The sequence below is a fragment of the Dendrobates tinctorius genome, unplaced genomic scaffold, assembly GCF_039654945.1.
Source record: "Dendrobates tinctorius isolate UK_male_01 unplaced genomic scaffold, ASM3965494v1 ptg000032l, whole genome shotgun sequence".
NCBI lineage: Eukaryota > Metazoa > Chordata > Amphibia > Anura > Dendrobatidae > Dendrobates > Dendrobates tinctorius.
In genome coordinates, this window is record NW_027361700.1 from 44,420,578 (window position 1) to 44,438,074 (window position 17,497).

General features: G+C 43.7%; 1 protein-coding gene across 1 annotated transcript in view; it reads left to right on the plus strand.

Annotated features, from left to right (window-relative positions):
- Window positions 1-17,497, plus strand: part of ADAM11 (ADAM metallopeptidase domain 11) — a 172,495-nt gene that overhangs the window by 9,312 nt on the left and 145,686 nt on the right. The window contains exon 2 of the mRNA XM_073572858.1: window positions 12,905-13,092. Within this exon, the coding sequence (XP_073428959.1) occupies window positions 12,905-13,092 (188 nt within the window). The remainder of the gene's footprint in view (window positions 1-12,904; window positions 13,093-17,497) is intronic.

Below are 17,497 nucleotides of genomic sequence, written 5' to 3' on the forward strand. Positions count from 1 at the left end.
CAAGTGTCTACAACCTTGAAATCGGTGAGTGGGCCTGTATAGAGGGCTACAGATACTCACTGTGCTGCTTGGTGACATGGTGTGTATCACACTCAACATGGATCAGAGGAAGCGAAGGAAAGAGTTGTTTCAGGAGAGTAGAAAGAAAATTATAGACAAACATGTTAAAGGTAAAAGTTGTAAGATCATCTCCAAGTAGCTTGATGTTCCTGTGACTACAGTTGCACATATTATTCAGAAATTTAAGCTCCATAGGACTGTAGCAAACCTCCTTGGACGTGGCCACAGGAGAAAAATTGATGACAAAACAAAGAGTTGGATAATATGAATGGTTACAAAAGAGCCCAGAAAAACTTCTAAACAGATTAAAGGTGAACTTCAAGCTCAAGGAACATCATTGTCAGATCGCACCAGCCGTCGTTGTATGAGCAAAAGTGGACTTCATGGGAGACGACCAAGGAGGACACCATTGTTGAAAAAAAATCATAAAAAAGCCAGACTGGAATTTGCCAAACTGCATCTTGACAAGCCACAAAACTTCTGGGAGCATGTCCTATGGACAGATGAGACAAAAATGGAACTTTTTGGCAAGGCACATCAGCTCTATGTTCACAGATGGAAAAATGAAGCATATCAAGAAAAGAACACTGTCCCTACTGTGAAATATGGAGGAGGCTCTGTTATGTTCTATGGCTGCTTTGCTGCATCTGGACAGGGTGTTTAGAATCTGTGCAGGATACAATGAAATCTCAAGACTATCAAGGGATTCTAGAGAGAAATGTGCTGCCCAGTGTCAGAAAGCTTGGTCTCAGTCGCAGAATGGCTAAGAGGAAAACATTGGAATAATAATAATAATTATTATTTTTATATAGCGCTAACATATTCCGCAGCGCTTTACAGTTTGCACACATGATCATCACTGTCCCTGATGGGGCTCACAATCTAGATTCCCTATCAGTATGTCTTTAGAATGTGGGAGGAAACCGGAGGAAACCCACACAAACACGGGGAGAACATACAAACTCCTTGCAGATGTTGTCCTTGGTGGGATTCGAACCCATGACTCCAGCACTGCAAGGCTGCAGTGCTATCCACTGAGCCACCGTGCCGCCCAGACTGGACTATTTTGAAGTGGCCTTTTTTGAGCCCTGACCTAAATCCTGTTGAACATCTTTGGAAAGAGCTGAAACATGACGTCTGGAAAAGGCACCCTTCAAACACGAGACAACTGGAGCAGTTTACTCTTGAGGAGTGGGCCAAAATACCTGTTGAGAGGTGCAGAAGTCTCATTGACAGTTACAGGAATCGTTTGATTGCAGTGATTGCCTCAAAAGGTTGTGCAACAAAATATTAAGTTAAGGGTACCATCATTTCTGCCCAGGCCTATTTCATGAGTTTTATTTTTTTTAATTCTGTGGAAGCATGGTTGAAAAGCAGCAGGGCCGGACTGAGACAAAAAAAACAGCCCTGCCAACACAAACCCCACCAGCCCACAAACTATAACACTCCTCACCCTGATCAGTGAATTTTGCCTTACTTTGTCGTGCCCCTCACTCTCCTAAAAGAGATATTTGAAGACCCACATGTGAATGGAGCCACAGTGCGTATGATCGACCACAGCTGTATTTACATGGTGCTCTACAGAGCTCCGATTTTCAGGATCATGGGGGTCCCAGCAGTCGGATCTCCAGCAATTGGAAAGTTATCCCCTATCCAGAGGAGAGTGGATTACTTGGGATAATCCATTTAAACAGCTTTTCCAATATTTTATTTTTATTTGGCCAAAGTAATATTGAAAATACTAAACCAATATTGACCCTCCCAAAGTCCAATGTCGCCTCTTCGACAACAGGACTGGAGAAGTGGTACTGTGCAGTGCATACAGCGCTGGCTGCAGGCTTTTTGTGGGCTCTGGGTGAAAGTCTGAGTGGCCCCTTTAACACATACCACAATTCATAATGCACAGATACAGCAAAGAAATATAGGTATACAATGCCAAAGATTTCACTTCTTACATTACATGAGTGATAACTATTGTAAATTCTACAATAGGTCATAAATCAGACAGTATAGTCCTCCATACAGTGTTATGGGCACCACATAGCGCTTTATACAGAATAACATGCCCCATATATTGCTCCATTCAGAATAATGAGCCCCATATATTGCTCCATACAGAACAATGAGCCCTATATATTTCTCCATACAGAATAACATGCCCCATATATTGCTCCATACAGTATAATGAGCCCCATATATTTCTCCATACAGAATAACATGCCCCATATATTGCTCCATACAGAATAATGAGCCCCATATATTGCTCCATACAGAATAATGAGCCCCATATATTGCTCCATACAGAATAATGAGCCCCATATATTGCTCTGTACAGTATAATGAGCCCCGTGTAGTGCTCCATACAGTATGAGCCCCATATATTGCTCCATACAGTATAATGAGCCCCATGTATTGCTACATACAGAATAACATGCCCCATATATTGCTCATACAGTATAATGAGCCCCATGTATTGCTCCAAACAGTATAATGAGCCCCATATAATGCTCCGAACAGTATAATGCGCCCTATATAATACTCAATACAGTATAATAAGCCCCATACCTTGCTCCATACGGAATGGGCCCCATATAATGCTCCATGCAGAATATGATGGGCCCCATATAATGCTCAAAACAGTACATGATGGGCCCCATATATTGATCCAAACTCCAAACAGAATGGGCCCCGTATAATGCTCAATATATAATGGGCCCCATATGAGACTCCAAATATAATGATTCCCATATGATGCTCCATATATTATGGGCCCCATATGATGCTCCGTATAGTATGGGCCCCATATGATGCTCCATATATAATGGGCCCCATATGATGCTCCAGTATATAATGGACCCCACATTATGCTTCAGTATAACGAGCCCCATATGATGCTCCAGTATATAACGGGCCCCATATTATGATTCAATATAATGGGCCCCATATGATGCTCCACATGATGCTCCAGTATATGATGGGCCATATATATTTCTCAAAACATTTTAAAAAAACCCTGAAATTCTCCCCTCTACTCGCTTGCCGCTGCTCTGCTCCGGACTCCTCAACGTCGACGTCTTCAGGCTTTCTGCACTGTGACTGTTCAGGCAGAGGGAGCACAGAAGTGACGTCACTGCACCCTCTGACCTGAAACGTCAGTCAGAAGACGCCACAGTGGAGGAGCGGGAAGAGGTAAGTATCGCAAGTGTCGGGGCCCTGAGGAAGCAGGGAGGGGTGGACTCTTTGCTAGCCCATGTGGCAACATTTCAGTTCCACAGCAGAGAAAGGTTATGTTATGGATCTGAAATGTTGCCACATGGGCTAATAAAGAGTCCGCCACTTTATTGACAACTTATCGGAGTGATTTTATATATATATATATATATATATATATATATATAATACACACACAATAAGAGAAGATACTCAGAATAACACCATGTATACAGGACAGGAGCAGTATACACAGCTCCACGATATATACTGTGGTAAGGAATGTTGAGTGGAGCTGTGTATACAGTATATAGTATAGAGATGGGCCAGTGTATATAATGTGGATTCCACACTTTATACTATATACACAGCAACATACTATATAAACATCTGTATATTTTTTATATGGAGTAAATATATACTGTATATACAGTGCCTTGCAAAAGTACAAAAGTATTCGGCCCCCTGGAACTTTTCAACCTTTTTCCACATATCATGCTTCAAACATAAAGATACCAAATGTAAATTTTGGGTGTAGAATCAAGAACAAGTGGGACACAATTGTGAAGGTGAACGAAAGTTATTACCGGTAGTTATTTTAAATTTTTGTGGAAATTCAAAAACTGAAAAGTGGGGCGTGCAATATTATTCGACCCCTTTCAGTACGGCAAACTCACTCCAGAAGTTCATTGTGGATCTCTTAATGATCCAATGTTGTCCTAAATGACTAATGATGATAAATATAATCCACCTGTGTGTAATAAAGTCTCTGTATAAATGCACCTGCTCTGTGATAGTCTCAGGGTTCTGTTTGAAGCACATAGAGCATCATGAAGACCAAGGAACACAACAGGCAGGTCCGTGATACTGTTATGGAGAAGTTTAAAGCCGGATTTGGATACAAAATGATTTCCAAAACTTTGGAAGGAGTATCATACCACTGCAAATCTACCAAGACCCGGCCGTCCCTCTAAACTTTCATCTCAAACAAGGAGAAGACTGATCAGAGATGCAGCCAAGAAGCCCATGATCACTCTGGATGAACTTCAGAGATCTACAGCTGAGGTGGGACAGTCTGTCCATAGAACAACAATCAGTCGTACACTTCACAAATCTGGCCTTTATGGAAGAGTGGCAAGAAGAAAGCCATTTCTCAAAGATATCCATAAAAATTGTCGTTTAAAGTTTGCAACAAGCCACCTGGGAGACACACCAAACATGTGGAAGAAGGTGTTCTGGTCAGATGAAACCAAAATTGAACATTTTGGGAACAATGCCAAGCGATATGTTTGGCGTAAAGGCAACACAGCTCATCACCCTGAACACAGCATCCCCACTGTTAAACATGGTGGTGGCAGCATCATGGTTTGGTCCAGCTTTTCTTCAGCAGGGACAGGGAAGCTGGTTAAAATTGATGAGAAGATGGATGGAGCCAAATACAGGACCATTCTTGAAGAAAACTTGTTGGAGTCTGCAAAAGACCTGAGACTGGGCCGGAGATTTGTCTTCCAACAAGACAATGATCCCAAACACAAAGCAAAATCTACAATGGAATGGTTCACAAATAAACGTATCCAGGTGTTAGAATGGCCAAGTCAAAGTCCAGACCTGAATCCAATTGAGAATCTGTGGAAAGAGCTGAAAACTGCTGTTCATAAACGATGTCCATCCAACCTCACTGAACTCGAGCTGTTTGCCAAGGAAGAATGGGCAAGAATTTCAGTCTCTTGATGTACAAAACTGATAGAGACATACCCCAAGTGACTTGCATCTGTAATCGCAGCAAAAGGTGGAGCAACAAAGTATTAAGTTAAAGAGACCGAATAATATTGCACACCCCACTTTTCAGTTTTTGAATTTCCACAAAAATTTTAAATAACCAATAAATTTCGTTCAACTTCACAATTGTGTCCCACTTGTTGTTGATTCTTCACCCAAAATTTACATTTGGTATCTTTATCTTTGAAGCATGATATGTGGGAAAAGGTTGAAAAGTTCCAGGGAGCCGAATACTTTCGCAAGGCACTGTATATACACACGCACAACTGTACATTAAGACAGCATTATACTATATACTATATTATGTTGCATACATCATATAGGTGAGTGCTGTATATACATTATATAGGTGATACTGTGACTGGGGTGTATAGTCGCAGTATCACCTATGTAATATATGTACAGCAGTTATCACCAGTACATTGTATTAATAAGGCCGGCTTCACACTTCACATCAACACCCGGCACTGTCGCTTGCACTCGGGACCGGTGCGTGCGGCTGCATAAAAATACATGCAGCCTCACGCTCCGGTCCGAGTGCCGGCGGTAGAGCCAGGTGTTGATGCGAGAGACTCGTGCAAGTTTCTCGCATCACACACACTAGAGTGACCCCTGCCTAAGTCACAGTATCCCCTATATAATGTATATAGACTGCTGTATATATATTATATAGGTGTTACAGTGATTATACACACTTAGCAGCCAGTATCACCTATATATTGTATAAACAGCAGTCTATATACAGTATACAGGTGACTGGCATCGTTGGGGAGGCACATAGATCACGGGGTGGGGCTCATAGATCATCGGGGGGACACAGAGATCACCGTGGGGTGGCACAACGATCACAGTGGGGGAGGTACAGAGATCACAGGGGGAGCACAAAGATCACAGGGGGGCACATAGCTGAGGGGCACAGATCGCTGGGAGGTGGCACTAAGATCACAGGATGACACAGAGATCACATGGGAGCACAAATATCACAGGGGGTACATAGCAGTGGGGCACAGGGATCACAGGGGGCACATAGATCACAAGGGGGTAGAAAGCTGGGAGCCACAGAGATCACAGGGGGCATATAGTTGAAGGGCACAGATCACAGGGGTGCATATATCTGGGGGGCACAGATCACAGGGGTGCATATGGGTCGCCCCCACACCCAGGGCAGCGGGGTACTCGGTACCGGGCCGGTGTCAGGGGGATGTGTCACAGCAGCGGTGACCCGGTCCGTGGCCCTGGGCGCCCAATATCAATAGCGGGGATGTTAATAGTATAGTTTATATGGATAGTTCGTGACGCCACCCGTGGTGTTTGGCAAATAAGATGTTGAGCCAACGCTGCATGCAGATCCACTGGGACTGATGGGGTGGTGCAGCAAAGATGGTTTAGCTCCCCACAGGTGGAGCTGTAGTCCCAGGGCAGTGTGGGTGCAATGGATGAGGAGAGGCGCAGAATGGTATAGATGCTGGTACCCAGATGTAGCGGTGCTGAAGGTGTTAGTGGCGAATGAATGGAGGACACCAGGGCTTGCAGTTTCAAAGCTTTACTCACAGTTCGTGGTACCCACTGGTGCCTGCCTCCATGCCGTGTCCTCCGGGGTAGAGACTCAATCAACCTCCCGGGCAAGTCAGGGTTCTCCTCTCCAACACTCCGCCAATATGTGCCTTTCCTGAACGACTCCTCTATTGCGCCTTTAGTGTGAAGAGCTCCAGTACCGTGGTTACTCTGAAGTTTCTCCTGTCAGATGTTCCTAACAACTCTACTTGTATGACAGACAGCTGTAGCCTCTATGGGGGACTCCTCTCAGAGTCCTGGCTCTCTAATCGGTTGCTGTTGTGTCCCAAGTCTTGGATGGGAGTAGTGCATTTACAGCCAACTACTCCACCGGTGTCTGCTGCAGAGCCATAAGTGTCCATACATCCTCGGGGACCGGGCCCCGGCCTTGCGCTGAGAACCTATAGGCAGGGTTCCTCTTCCAACCCACAATGTTGTGAGTTCATTTTTCCCTTCACCATTGAGGTCTGATGAACTCCCTCCTCTAGTGAAGGAAGTTAGTGAGACTGATTACCAAACACCTGGGCAGCTAGATGATGACTGGGTGGCTGGAATTGAGGACCGGATATAAGGCTGCTGATGCCCTTCTTCCTGGCTGGTGATTTTCCTGCTGGATTCTTGGAGACCAGTCTGATTCCTGCTTCTCAAAGCTAAGTTTTTCTGCTCTGCTTTGTACTCTTCAGTTTTGTTTTTGTTTTGCCTTGTTTTTTGGGAGTTCTGCTATCCCCGGCCGGGGGTGAGCTGAATTCCATGTTTGTCTCTGATCTTTTGATCTGTCTTCAGAATATACCTGAGTGCTGATATAGTCTTTTGAAGCCTAGCGACTTCAGGGCCTGTTTTTCCTATCAGTCGGTTGGCTCATTTTGATAGGGTTTTTGCGGATGGCAGACAGCAGCTTTCCTATCCTGTCCTATGTAGTTAGCTTGGGCCCCATCATTTGCTCAACCTATCTTTCTATCTGTGTTAGTGTTTTCATCTTGCTTCACCGTCATTATATGTTGGAGGCTGCCTATTACTTTGGAGTCGTATGTGAGATGTTTTATTTCTGCCGATCAGGATGATTGGGTTTCATTTTTGCCCTTGGCCGAATTTGCTTTAAATAATAGAGCTATTTCTGCCACTTTGATGTCACCTTTTTTTTGTAACTTTGGTTTTCACCCTCAATTTTCTTCAGGGCAGGTGGGGCCTTCTGCCTGCCCAGGTGTTGACACTGTGGTGGAGAGAATGCACCAGATCTGGGACCAAGTAGTGGATAAGTTGTCTCTCTCCCAGGAAAAGGCCCAGCGGTTTTCCAACCGGCGTAGGACCGTTGGTCCCCAGTTTAAGGTGGGTGATATGGTTTGGTTGTCATCAAAAAATATCGCTATGAAGGTGGCTTCTCCTAAGTTTAAGCCTAGATTTATTGGACCTTACAAGATTTTGGAGATTATTAATCCGGTCTCTTTTCGGTTGGCTCTTCCTGTCACATTTAAAATTCATAATGTGTTTCATAAGTCCTTGTTGAAGAGGTACAGTGGGGAAAAAAAGTATTTAGTCAGTCAGCAATAGTGCAAGTTCCACCACTTAAAAAGATGAGAGGCGTCTGTAATTTACATCATAGGTAGACCTCAACTATGGGAGACAAACTGAGAAAAAAAAATCCAGAAAATCACATTGTCTGTTTTTTTTTCATTTTATTTGCATATTATGGTGGAAAATAAGTATTTGGTCAGAAACAAAATTTCATCTCAATACTTTGTGATATATCCTTTGTTGGCAATGACAGAGGTCAAACGTTTTCTGTAAGTCTTCACAAGGTTGCCACACACTGTTGTTGGTATGTTGGCCCATTCCTCCATGCAGATCTCCTCTAGAGCAGTGATGTTTTTGGCTTTTCGCTTGGCAACACGGACTTTCAACTCCCTCCAAAGGTTTTCTATAGGGTTGAGATCTGGAGACTGGCTAGGCCACTCCAGGACCTTGAAATGCTTCTTACGAAGCAACTCCTTCGTTGCCCTGGAGGTGTGCTTTGGATCATTGTCATGTTGAAAGACCCAGCCACGTTTCATCTTCAATGCCCTTGCTGATGGAAGGAGGTTTGCACTCAAAATCTCACGATACATGGCCCCATTCATTCTTTCATGTACCCGGATCAGTCGTCCTGGCCCCTTTGCAGAGAAACAGCCCCAAAGCATGATGTTTCCACCACCATGCTTTACAGTAGGTATGGTGTTTGATGGATGCAACTCAGTATTCTTTTTCCTCCAAACATGACAAGTTGTGTTTCTACCAAACAGTTCCAGTTTGGTTTCATCAGACCATAAGACATTCTCCCAAAACTCCTCTGGATCATCCAAATGCTCTCTAGCAAACTTCAGACGGGCCTGGACATGTACAGGCTTAAGCAGTGGGACACGTCTGGCACTGCAGGATCTGAGTCCAAGGTGGCGTAGTGTGTTACTTATGGTAGGCCTTGTTACATTGGTCCCAGCTCTCTGCAGTTCATTCACTAGGTCCCCCCGCGTGGTTCTGGGATTTTTGCTCACCGTTCTTGTGATCATTCTGACCCCACGGGGTGGGATTTTGTGTGGAGCACCAGATCGAGGGAGATTATCAGTGGTCTTGTATGTCTTCCATTTTCTAATTATTGCTCCCACAGTTGATTTCTTCACTCCAAGCTGGTTGGCTATTGCAGATTCAGTCTTCCCAGCCTGGTGCAGGGCTACAATTTTGTTTCTGGTGTCCTTTGACAGCTCTTTGGTCTTCACCATAGTGGAGTTTGGAGTCAGACTGTTTGAGGGTGTGCACAGGTGTCTTTTTATACTGATAACAAGTTTAAACAGGTGCCATTACTACAGGTAATGAGTGGAGGAAAGAGGAGACTCTTAAAGAAGAAGTTACAGGTCTGTGACAGTCAGAAATCTTGATTGCTTGTTTCTGACCAAATACTTATTTTCCACCATAATATGCAAATAAAATGAAAAAAAAATAGACAATGTGATTTTCTGGATTTTTTTTTCTCAGTTTGTCTCCCATAGTTGAGGTCTACCTATGATGTAAATTACAGACGCCTCTCATCTTTTTAAGTGGTGGAACTTGCACTATTGCTGACTGACTAAATACTTTTTTGCTCCACTGTATGTTGAACCAGTAGTTCCTGTGGTGGCACCTCCTGACCCTATATTGGTTGAAGGTAACATGGAATATGAGGTAGAGAAGATATTGGATTCCCGTCTGGCTAGACGGAGACTCCAGTATTTGGTTAAGTGGAAGGGTTATGGTCAGGAGGATAATTCCTGGGTCTCTGCCTCTGATATTCATGCCGAAAGATTGGTGCGTGCCTTTCATCGGGCTCACCCGGATCGCCCTGGTGGCATGGATGAGGGTTCAGTGACCCCTCCTCAAGGCGGAGGTACTGTTGTGAGTTCATTTTTCCCTTCACCATTGAGGTCTGATGAACTCCCTCCTCTAGTGAAGGAAGTTAGTGAGACTGATTACCAAACACCTGGGCAGCTAGATGATGACTGGGTGGCTGGAATTGAGGACTGGATATAAGGCTGCCGACGCCCTTCTTCCTGGCTGGTGATTTTCCTGCTGGATTCTTGGAGACCAGTCTGATTCCTGCTTCTCAAAGCTAAGTTTTTCTGCTCTGCTTTGTACTCTTCAGTTTTGTTTTTGTTTTGCCTTGTTTTTTGGGAGTTCTGCTATCCCCGGCCGGGGGTGAGCTGAATTCCATTTTTGTCTCTGATCTTTTGCTCTGTCTTCAGAATATACCTGAGTGCTGATATAGTCTTTTGAAGCCTAGCGACTTCAGGGCCTGTTTTTCCTATCAGTCGGTTGGCTCATTTTGATAGGGTTTTTGCGGATGGCAGACAGCAGCTTTCCTATCCTGTCCTATGTAGTTAGCTTGGGCCCCATCATTTGCTCAACCTATCTTTCTATCTGTGTTAGTGTTTTCATCTTGCTTCACCGTCATTATATGTTGGGGGCTGCCTATTGCTTTGGGGTCTGCTCTGGGGCAGTTTAGTTTTTCCCCTTTCTGTCTTTAGGCTATGAAGTTCTCCGGCTGTGATCGAGGGGTCTAGGGCACCGTAGGAACCCCCCACGGCTACTGCTAGTTGTTGTGGATAGGTTCAGGGGACTGCAATCCGATAGCTGCCAACCTCTCTGGTTTTTCTGGACTTAGCTGGTATTTTGTTTTTTCCTCCTTTGGTGACTCATCATAACACCACAACTCCTCTTTGTTCTCCTACTCATTCGTTCCGCGCTGTTCCTTCTCTCTCTTATGGAAGCTTAGGTTGCAGGTCTACGTCTTTCTCCTTCTCTTCTCTTTCCCGTGCCAGCTGGCTCAGATCACTGAGGCAGCTGCAGCACTCTTTCTAAACTGAACTCAAACTGAACTCAAAACTAACTTCAGAACTGAACTCCTCTCACCTGACCTCCTGTTAGACTGACCTACAATTCTCCACTTTCACCCTCTTTTATACTAACTCCACCCACCTCCCAGCACATCTCCTGTTACGAAGCAGGGTTCCACGAGGGGTGCTCTGCTACCCCCAGCCTGAAGCTGCTAGGTGAACCTACTGAACTAACCTGTGTGTGGGATGCAGGTGTTGGAGCGTGGAAAGGAGTTCCCAACTTACCTAGGCGGTGGGGCACTACACCTTAGGAGAAGGTGCAGTACCTCTGTGGCGACTGAGCCTCAGGGGCGCCACACATATAGCTGGGGGCACAGATCACAGGGGGAATATAGTTGGAGGGGTACAGATCACAGGGGGGCATATAGTTGGGGGCACAGATTACAGGGGTGCATATAGTTGGGAGGCACAGATCAGAGGGGGGCATATAGTTGGGGGGCACAGATCACAGGGGACATATAGTTGGGGTGCACAGATCACAGGGGGGGCATATAGTTGGGCACAGATCACAGGGGTGCATATAGCGGGGGGCACAGATCACAGGGAGGCATATAGTTGGAGGGCACAGATCACAGGGTTGTATATAGTTGGGGGCACAGATCACAGGGGTGGCATATAGTTGGGGGGCACAGAGATTATATTGGGGCACATAGCTGATGGGGGCACATAGCAGAGGGGCACAGATCACCAGGCACAGAAGTTACCTGCAGACAGGCACTGAGGTCCTCTCAGGACAGGAGAAAGGGAGAGCATTGAACGCTAACCTCGCCCACCTCAGCGCTAACTCCGCCCACCCCGATGACATCATCATTCTTGTGCAGGCAGCATTCTGTAATGAACACTGCGTGCACTTGGGGGTTAAACGGCCGGCAGCTGGCAGGGCTGCCGCTGGAGAATTGTGGACTGTGGGGACCTGTATTGCGGAGGTTCCCCACCCATTTTAAAGGACCGGCAGCGGCTGCGGCCCACTTAGCCGCCAGCCCACCGGCCATCTGCCCGTCTGGGCAGATTAGCAATCCGGGCCTGAAAAGCAATGTCTGACTTTCATTTCTTCATTTTCATAGATTTTTATTTATTATTACTTTTGTCAGATTCAAGCTATTTTTGTCACCATTGTGGGTTTTTCTGTCATTAATCGAGGGGTACCAACAATTTTGACCACGTGTGTAAATTGTAGTCACAGATCACAGCTCTGCCCTAATAGTGCTAAGCTAAAAAGCAGCCAAAGAGCAAGCACAGTCCCCCTACAGTAACTGACATACATATCATTTTTGAGCTCCTGACTAGAGACGAGCGAACGTGCTCGGATAACGTGTTATTCGTGCATGCTCCGGTGTTATTCTGGCAGCTGTATGTTTTGTGGTGGTAGACAGCCGCTTACATCGCCAAACAAACAGGCAATCCCCCTGTATGTGTGTATGTGTTGAGGCTGTCGTAACGGGGTTGCTAAGGGTCATTCAGTCTCAACCTTGATTTTACCTGGATTATGGCCAATGTGATAGTAAATGTAGGCTTATCTAGTGTAATGGCCAACACGGCAAACTAGGAACCCAACCATATTGACCAACCCTTGTAAACACTGTATACCAATGAGGTCGGCAGGACAAAGGGACTCTTGGGATAATACTAAGCTCCAATTCCATGGAAAAGTGACCACACTAGATGGTTCTGCATGAAATATGCACCAGGACGCCCCATTTTTCTATTTTTCCACTACCAAGTTTTAGTTATATTCACCCTGGGCAATGCGTAAAGAATATGGCTGTGTGCTTCTGTGAACTGAGGCTGTCATTATATTTTCATCAGAATTAATTTCACATCTTTATAGGGAATATGTAAGGATTATTTCTGATACTAAGATCCTCTCGAAATCACCTCTTCTAACCATATGGTCTCCACTCCAGGGGTTCCTCTAGAAGATTTTACATCTCCCACTGATACTGGTCAGTCTGAAGCTTTTACCCAATGGCACCAGACCCTGGAACTGCCTCAGATTACTCACCCTATACGGTTAATTGGGCGGACATCAGGAGCAGAAACCCGCAGATACCAGCTGGACACTCGGGTCAGAAATGAAAGCAACTCTAATCTAGTAAGTTTTTTCAGAATCTTTCTTCTTCCTTCTGCTGGGTTTGGTCAGTTCTATAGACAGAACATGAGCATATAAATAAGCCCCTATATGGGGGATCACATTATTATATTTTGGGGGAACAGTCATTCTTTGCTCTAGATTTAATTATGCATTTATGGTATTTTTGGGGATTAGAAAAAGGATCTGCATCTTTGAATAGTTCCATGGATTTTGGTATTGCAGCCCATTCTGATCCTGCAGCTTGGCGGCAACTTTGGCATCAGTGCCGGTCACACAGCCAAAGATAAGAAGCGTAATGCAGGTGAATGGGCTCGCATTGTGACCTCTATGGTACAAGCAACAAGCAAGTCGTAAAAAACCCAGTTGGATGTTGAGAATCGCTTGTTACGGTTGCTGTACTCATAATGTGACTCGTCGATTAGCCCCAGCCATATTGAAATACATAAACCGGTAGTACCAGACCCCATACATTGACAGAAGAGGCGCAGTTTTTTGGGAAAAATACATTTTTTGGAGCCATGCACATGGCAAATGACAGTGCACATTGCCTTTATAGGTCTGTTTGTTTGAGCCTCTGTTGTGTGGCATGATGTGTCTTCATAGAAAATTAGAGGGATATGGAGGTCAAGATGGAGCTCTACAACTTTATTGCTATATTTCCAATTAAAACCTTGTAGCATGAGCTTAACTCATTCACAGATGTACTAGAGATCATGTAATGGACACAGAACAGAGCATTGGCTGCCTGGTCTCTATCCTGTGCAGACCACTTATTACAGCCCCGTCCTATAGTCACTGTAGACTGCGAGGGTCCGATGCTAGGGGGCGTCATTCTATGCTTAATGCTTGTTAATGCAGTTTGTATCCTACTGCTGGTTCATTATTCTGGGCTTTGTGCCAGGACATAGATGTAAGAGGAGAATGTGTGAGAACTGCCACATGTCTTGTGTTATCCACAAATCCTCATTAAAAGTTTGGCCGAATTTCATATTCACTGGTGATGAAGGAGGCCTATAATAACATATTGTTAAGGAAAAGGTGTCATGCCATTCATGCTGCCTGAACCATGGTCAGCATGAATCAGAGCCCATGTTTTGTTCTGAAATGCTTTGGGATTCAGAGAAAACATGGTCTGAAGATCTGGCCGGGGACTACAGAGAGAGATGTGACTAGTCCAGTTCTGCCCAACGTCTCCCAACAGGGTTTCAGGTGATTGAAAGGTTTCTTCTATGTCCAAAGCCATTATTTTTGCCATGTTTTTATTTTTTTTAATGGTGTTTACCATATGGGTTAAGGTACAGGTCTTCTTTTTTCCTTCAGTTTTTACATAAAGCAGAATTTTTAGTGGCCAAATATTTTTCAGTTATATTTTCGTACTTTATTTTGAAATATTTTTGTTTCCTTTCTTTGTCCCCCAATCAGCCATTTACAGTATTATTGTTTTACAATTAGCACCTTATACAGTGAGGGAAATAATTATTTGATCCCTTGCTGATTTTGTAAGTTTGCCCACTGACAAAGACATGAACAGTCTATAATTTAAGGGTAGGTTAATTTTAACATTAAGAGATAGAATAGCAAATATAAAATCCATAAAAATCACATTTTATACATTATATAAATTTATTTGCATTTTGCAGTGAGAAATAAGTATTTGATCCCCTACCAAACATTAAGAGTTCTGGCTCCTACAGACGAGTTAGACGCTCCTAATCAACTCGTTACCTGCATTAAAGACAGCTGTCCTACATTATCACATTTATGAAAGACTCCTGTTCACAGACTCAATTAATCAGTCAGACTCTAACCTCTACAACATGGGCAAGACCAAAGAGCTTTCTAAAGATGTCAGGGACAAGATCATAGACCTGCACAAAGCTGGAATGGGTTACAAAACCATAAGTAAGATGCTGGGTGAGAAGGAGATATCTGTTGGTACTATAGTAAGAAAATTGAAGAAATACAAAATGACTGTCAATCGACAATGATCTGGGGCACCATACAAAATCTCACCATGTGGGTGTCCTTAATCATAAGGAAGGTGAGAGATCAGCCTAAAACTACGTGGGGAGGAACTTGTTAATGATATTAAGGCAGCTTCACCAAGAAAACCATTGGTAACACATTACGTCGTAATGGTTTAAAATCTTGCAGTGCCCGAAAGGTTCCCCTGCTCAAGAAGGCATGTATGCAGTCCTGTCTGAAGTTCATCAATGAACACCGGGATGATTCTGTGAGTTATTGGGAGAAGGTGCAGTGGTCAGATGAGACAAAAATTGAGGTCTTTGGCATTAACTCAACTCGCCATGTTTGGAGGAAGGGAAATTCTGCCTATGACCCACAGAACACCATCCTCACTGTCAATCATGGAGGTAGAAACATTATGTTTTGGGGTTTTTCTCTGCTATGGGCACAAGACTACTTCACTGCATCAATGGGAGAATGGATGGAGCCATATACCATAAAATCCTGAGTGACAACCTCCTTCTCTCCGCCAGGACATTAAAAATGGGTCGTGTACTCCTGACCTCCTTCACAGACTGAACCCCTCAGTACCAAATGTGTATTGGCGTTGCGGCTCTTGATGTGGGCACGTTGTATTATATCTTCCGGTCGTGTCTGGGGACTGTGAGTTTTTGGAGGGAAGTGGTTTTGTTGATTTCTAAGGTTCTTTTTACTGAAGTGGGGCTGGACCCAACCATACACCTGCTAAATCTTACTCCTAAAGGGATGGGGAAAAAGTCAGCTAAATTGCTATTACACACTCACTCCGGCAAAATGCTTGATCACCCTCAACTGGAGGCAGGTCTCCCCGCCATCACACCTTCATTTACTATATAGAGTTACCGGTAATGACATTCGTTGGATGGAATATTTGACGGCGATTCTAAACGCGAGCGTGGAGAATTTTGACTTGGTCTGGGCTCCATGGGATTACTTCTGGGCTCAGAGAATTGATTAAGTCAGTAATTGAATGCTTGATCCTCTCTCCTTCTGGTACTTGCTCTCTCCCCTTCCCTTCCTTTCCTTATGGTGTGTGTCCTGTCTTTTTGTTCGTAAAATTTAAGGTTACATCTACGATAATTTGTTTATGCTTACTCTGTAGTTTGGTTGGAGAATCATTGTTATTCTTCTTATTTCCTCTGTTTTGTACTGTAAAAGTTTATCCTGACTTATCTTTAGTTGTCAAAAATTGATAAAATATTAATAAAAATTTACAGTTAAAAAAAAGGGTCGTGGCTGGGTCTTCCAGCAAGACAATGACCCAAAACATACAGCCAAGGCACCAAAGGAATTGCTCAAAAAGAAGCACATTAAGGTCATGGAGCAGCCTAGCCAGTCTCCAGACCTTAATCCCATAGAAAACTTATGGACGAAGTTGAAGCTCCGAGTTGCCAAGCGACAGCCTCAAAATGTTAATGATTTAGAGATGATCTGCAAAGAGGAGTGGACCAAAATTCCTCTTGACATGTTCGCAAACCTCATCATCAACTACAAAAAATGTCTGACTGCTGTGATTGCCAACAAGGGTTTTACCAGTAAGTATTAGATCTTGTTTGCCAGAGGGATCAAATACTTATTTCTCACTGCAAAATGCAAATAAATGGATAGAATTTATACAATGTGATTATCTGGATTTTATATTTGATATTCTATCTATCAATGTTAAAATTAACCTACCCTTAACATTATAGACTGTTCATGTCTTTGTCAGTGGGCAAACTTACAAAATCTGCAAGGGATCAAATACTTATTTCCCCCCACTGTAGTAATTCTGGCTCCAATCCTGTAATAGTTTCCCCGATTCTGTAATAATGTCCTCAGTCCTGTAATACAGTAACGTCTTCAGTCCTGTAATAATGTCCTGTAATAATGTCCCGTGTTCTGTAATAATGGTCCCTGTTCTGTTATAATGTCCCCATTTCTTTAATAATGTCCCTCAACCCATAGTTGAGGGACATTATTGGTCCCCCGTCTTGTTATACAGCATTTTTAATGGCCAAATATTTTTCAGTTATTTTTTTCATACTTTATTTTGAAATATTTTTTTTCCCTTTTTTTGTCCCCCAATCAGCTATATACATACAGTATTATTGTTTTACAATTAGTACCTTATAGTAATTCTGGCCCTCTTCCTGTAGTAATGCCCCCATTCCTGTAATACAGTGCCGGTAAAAAAAATCTTTACAAGTTCAAGGAAACCACAAAATGTTAACGTGTTTTATTGTGGATATTTTGTTACAATTAGTATTTTGTCATGGCACCCTTACATTACCCTTACCCTTACTGGTAACTAAGCTAGTTTTGCTATTAGACAGTATTTGATTATCTCCGTCATTGTGTGCACTTTTAAGAAGTGAAATTATAATGTGAATTTTACATATAAAGATTTTTTTGCCGGCAC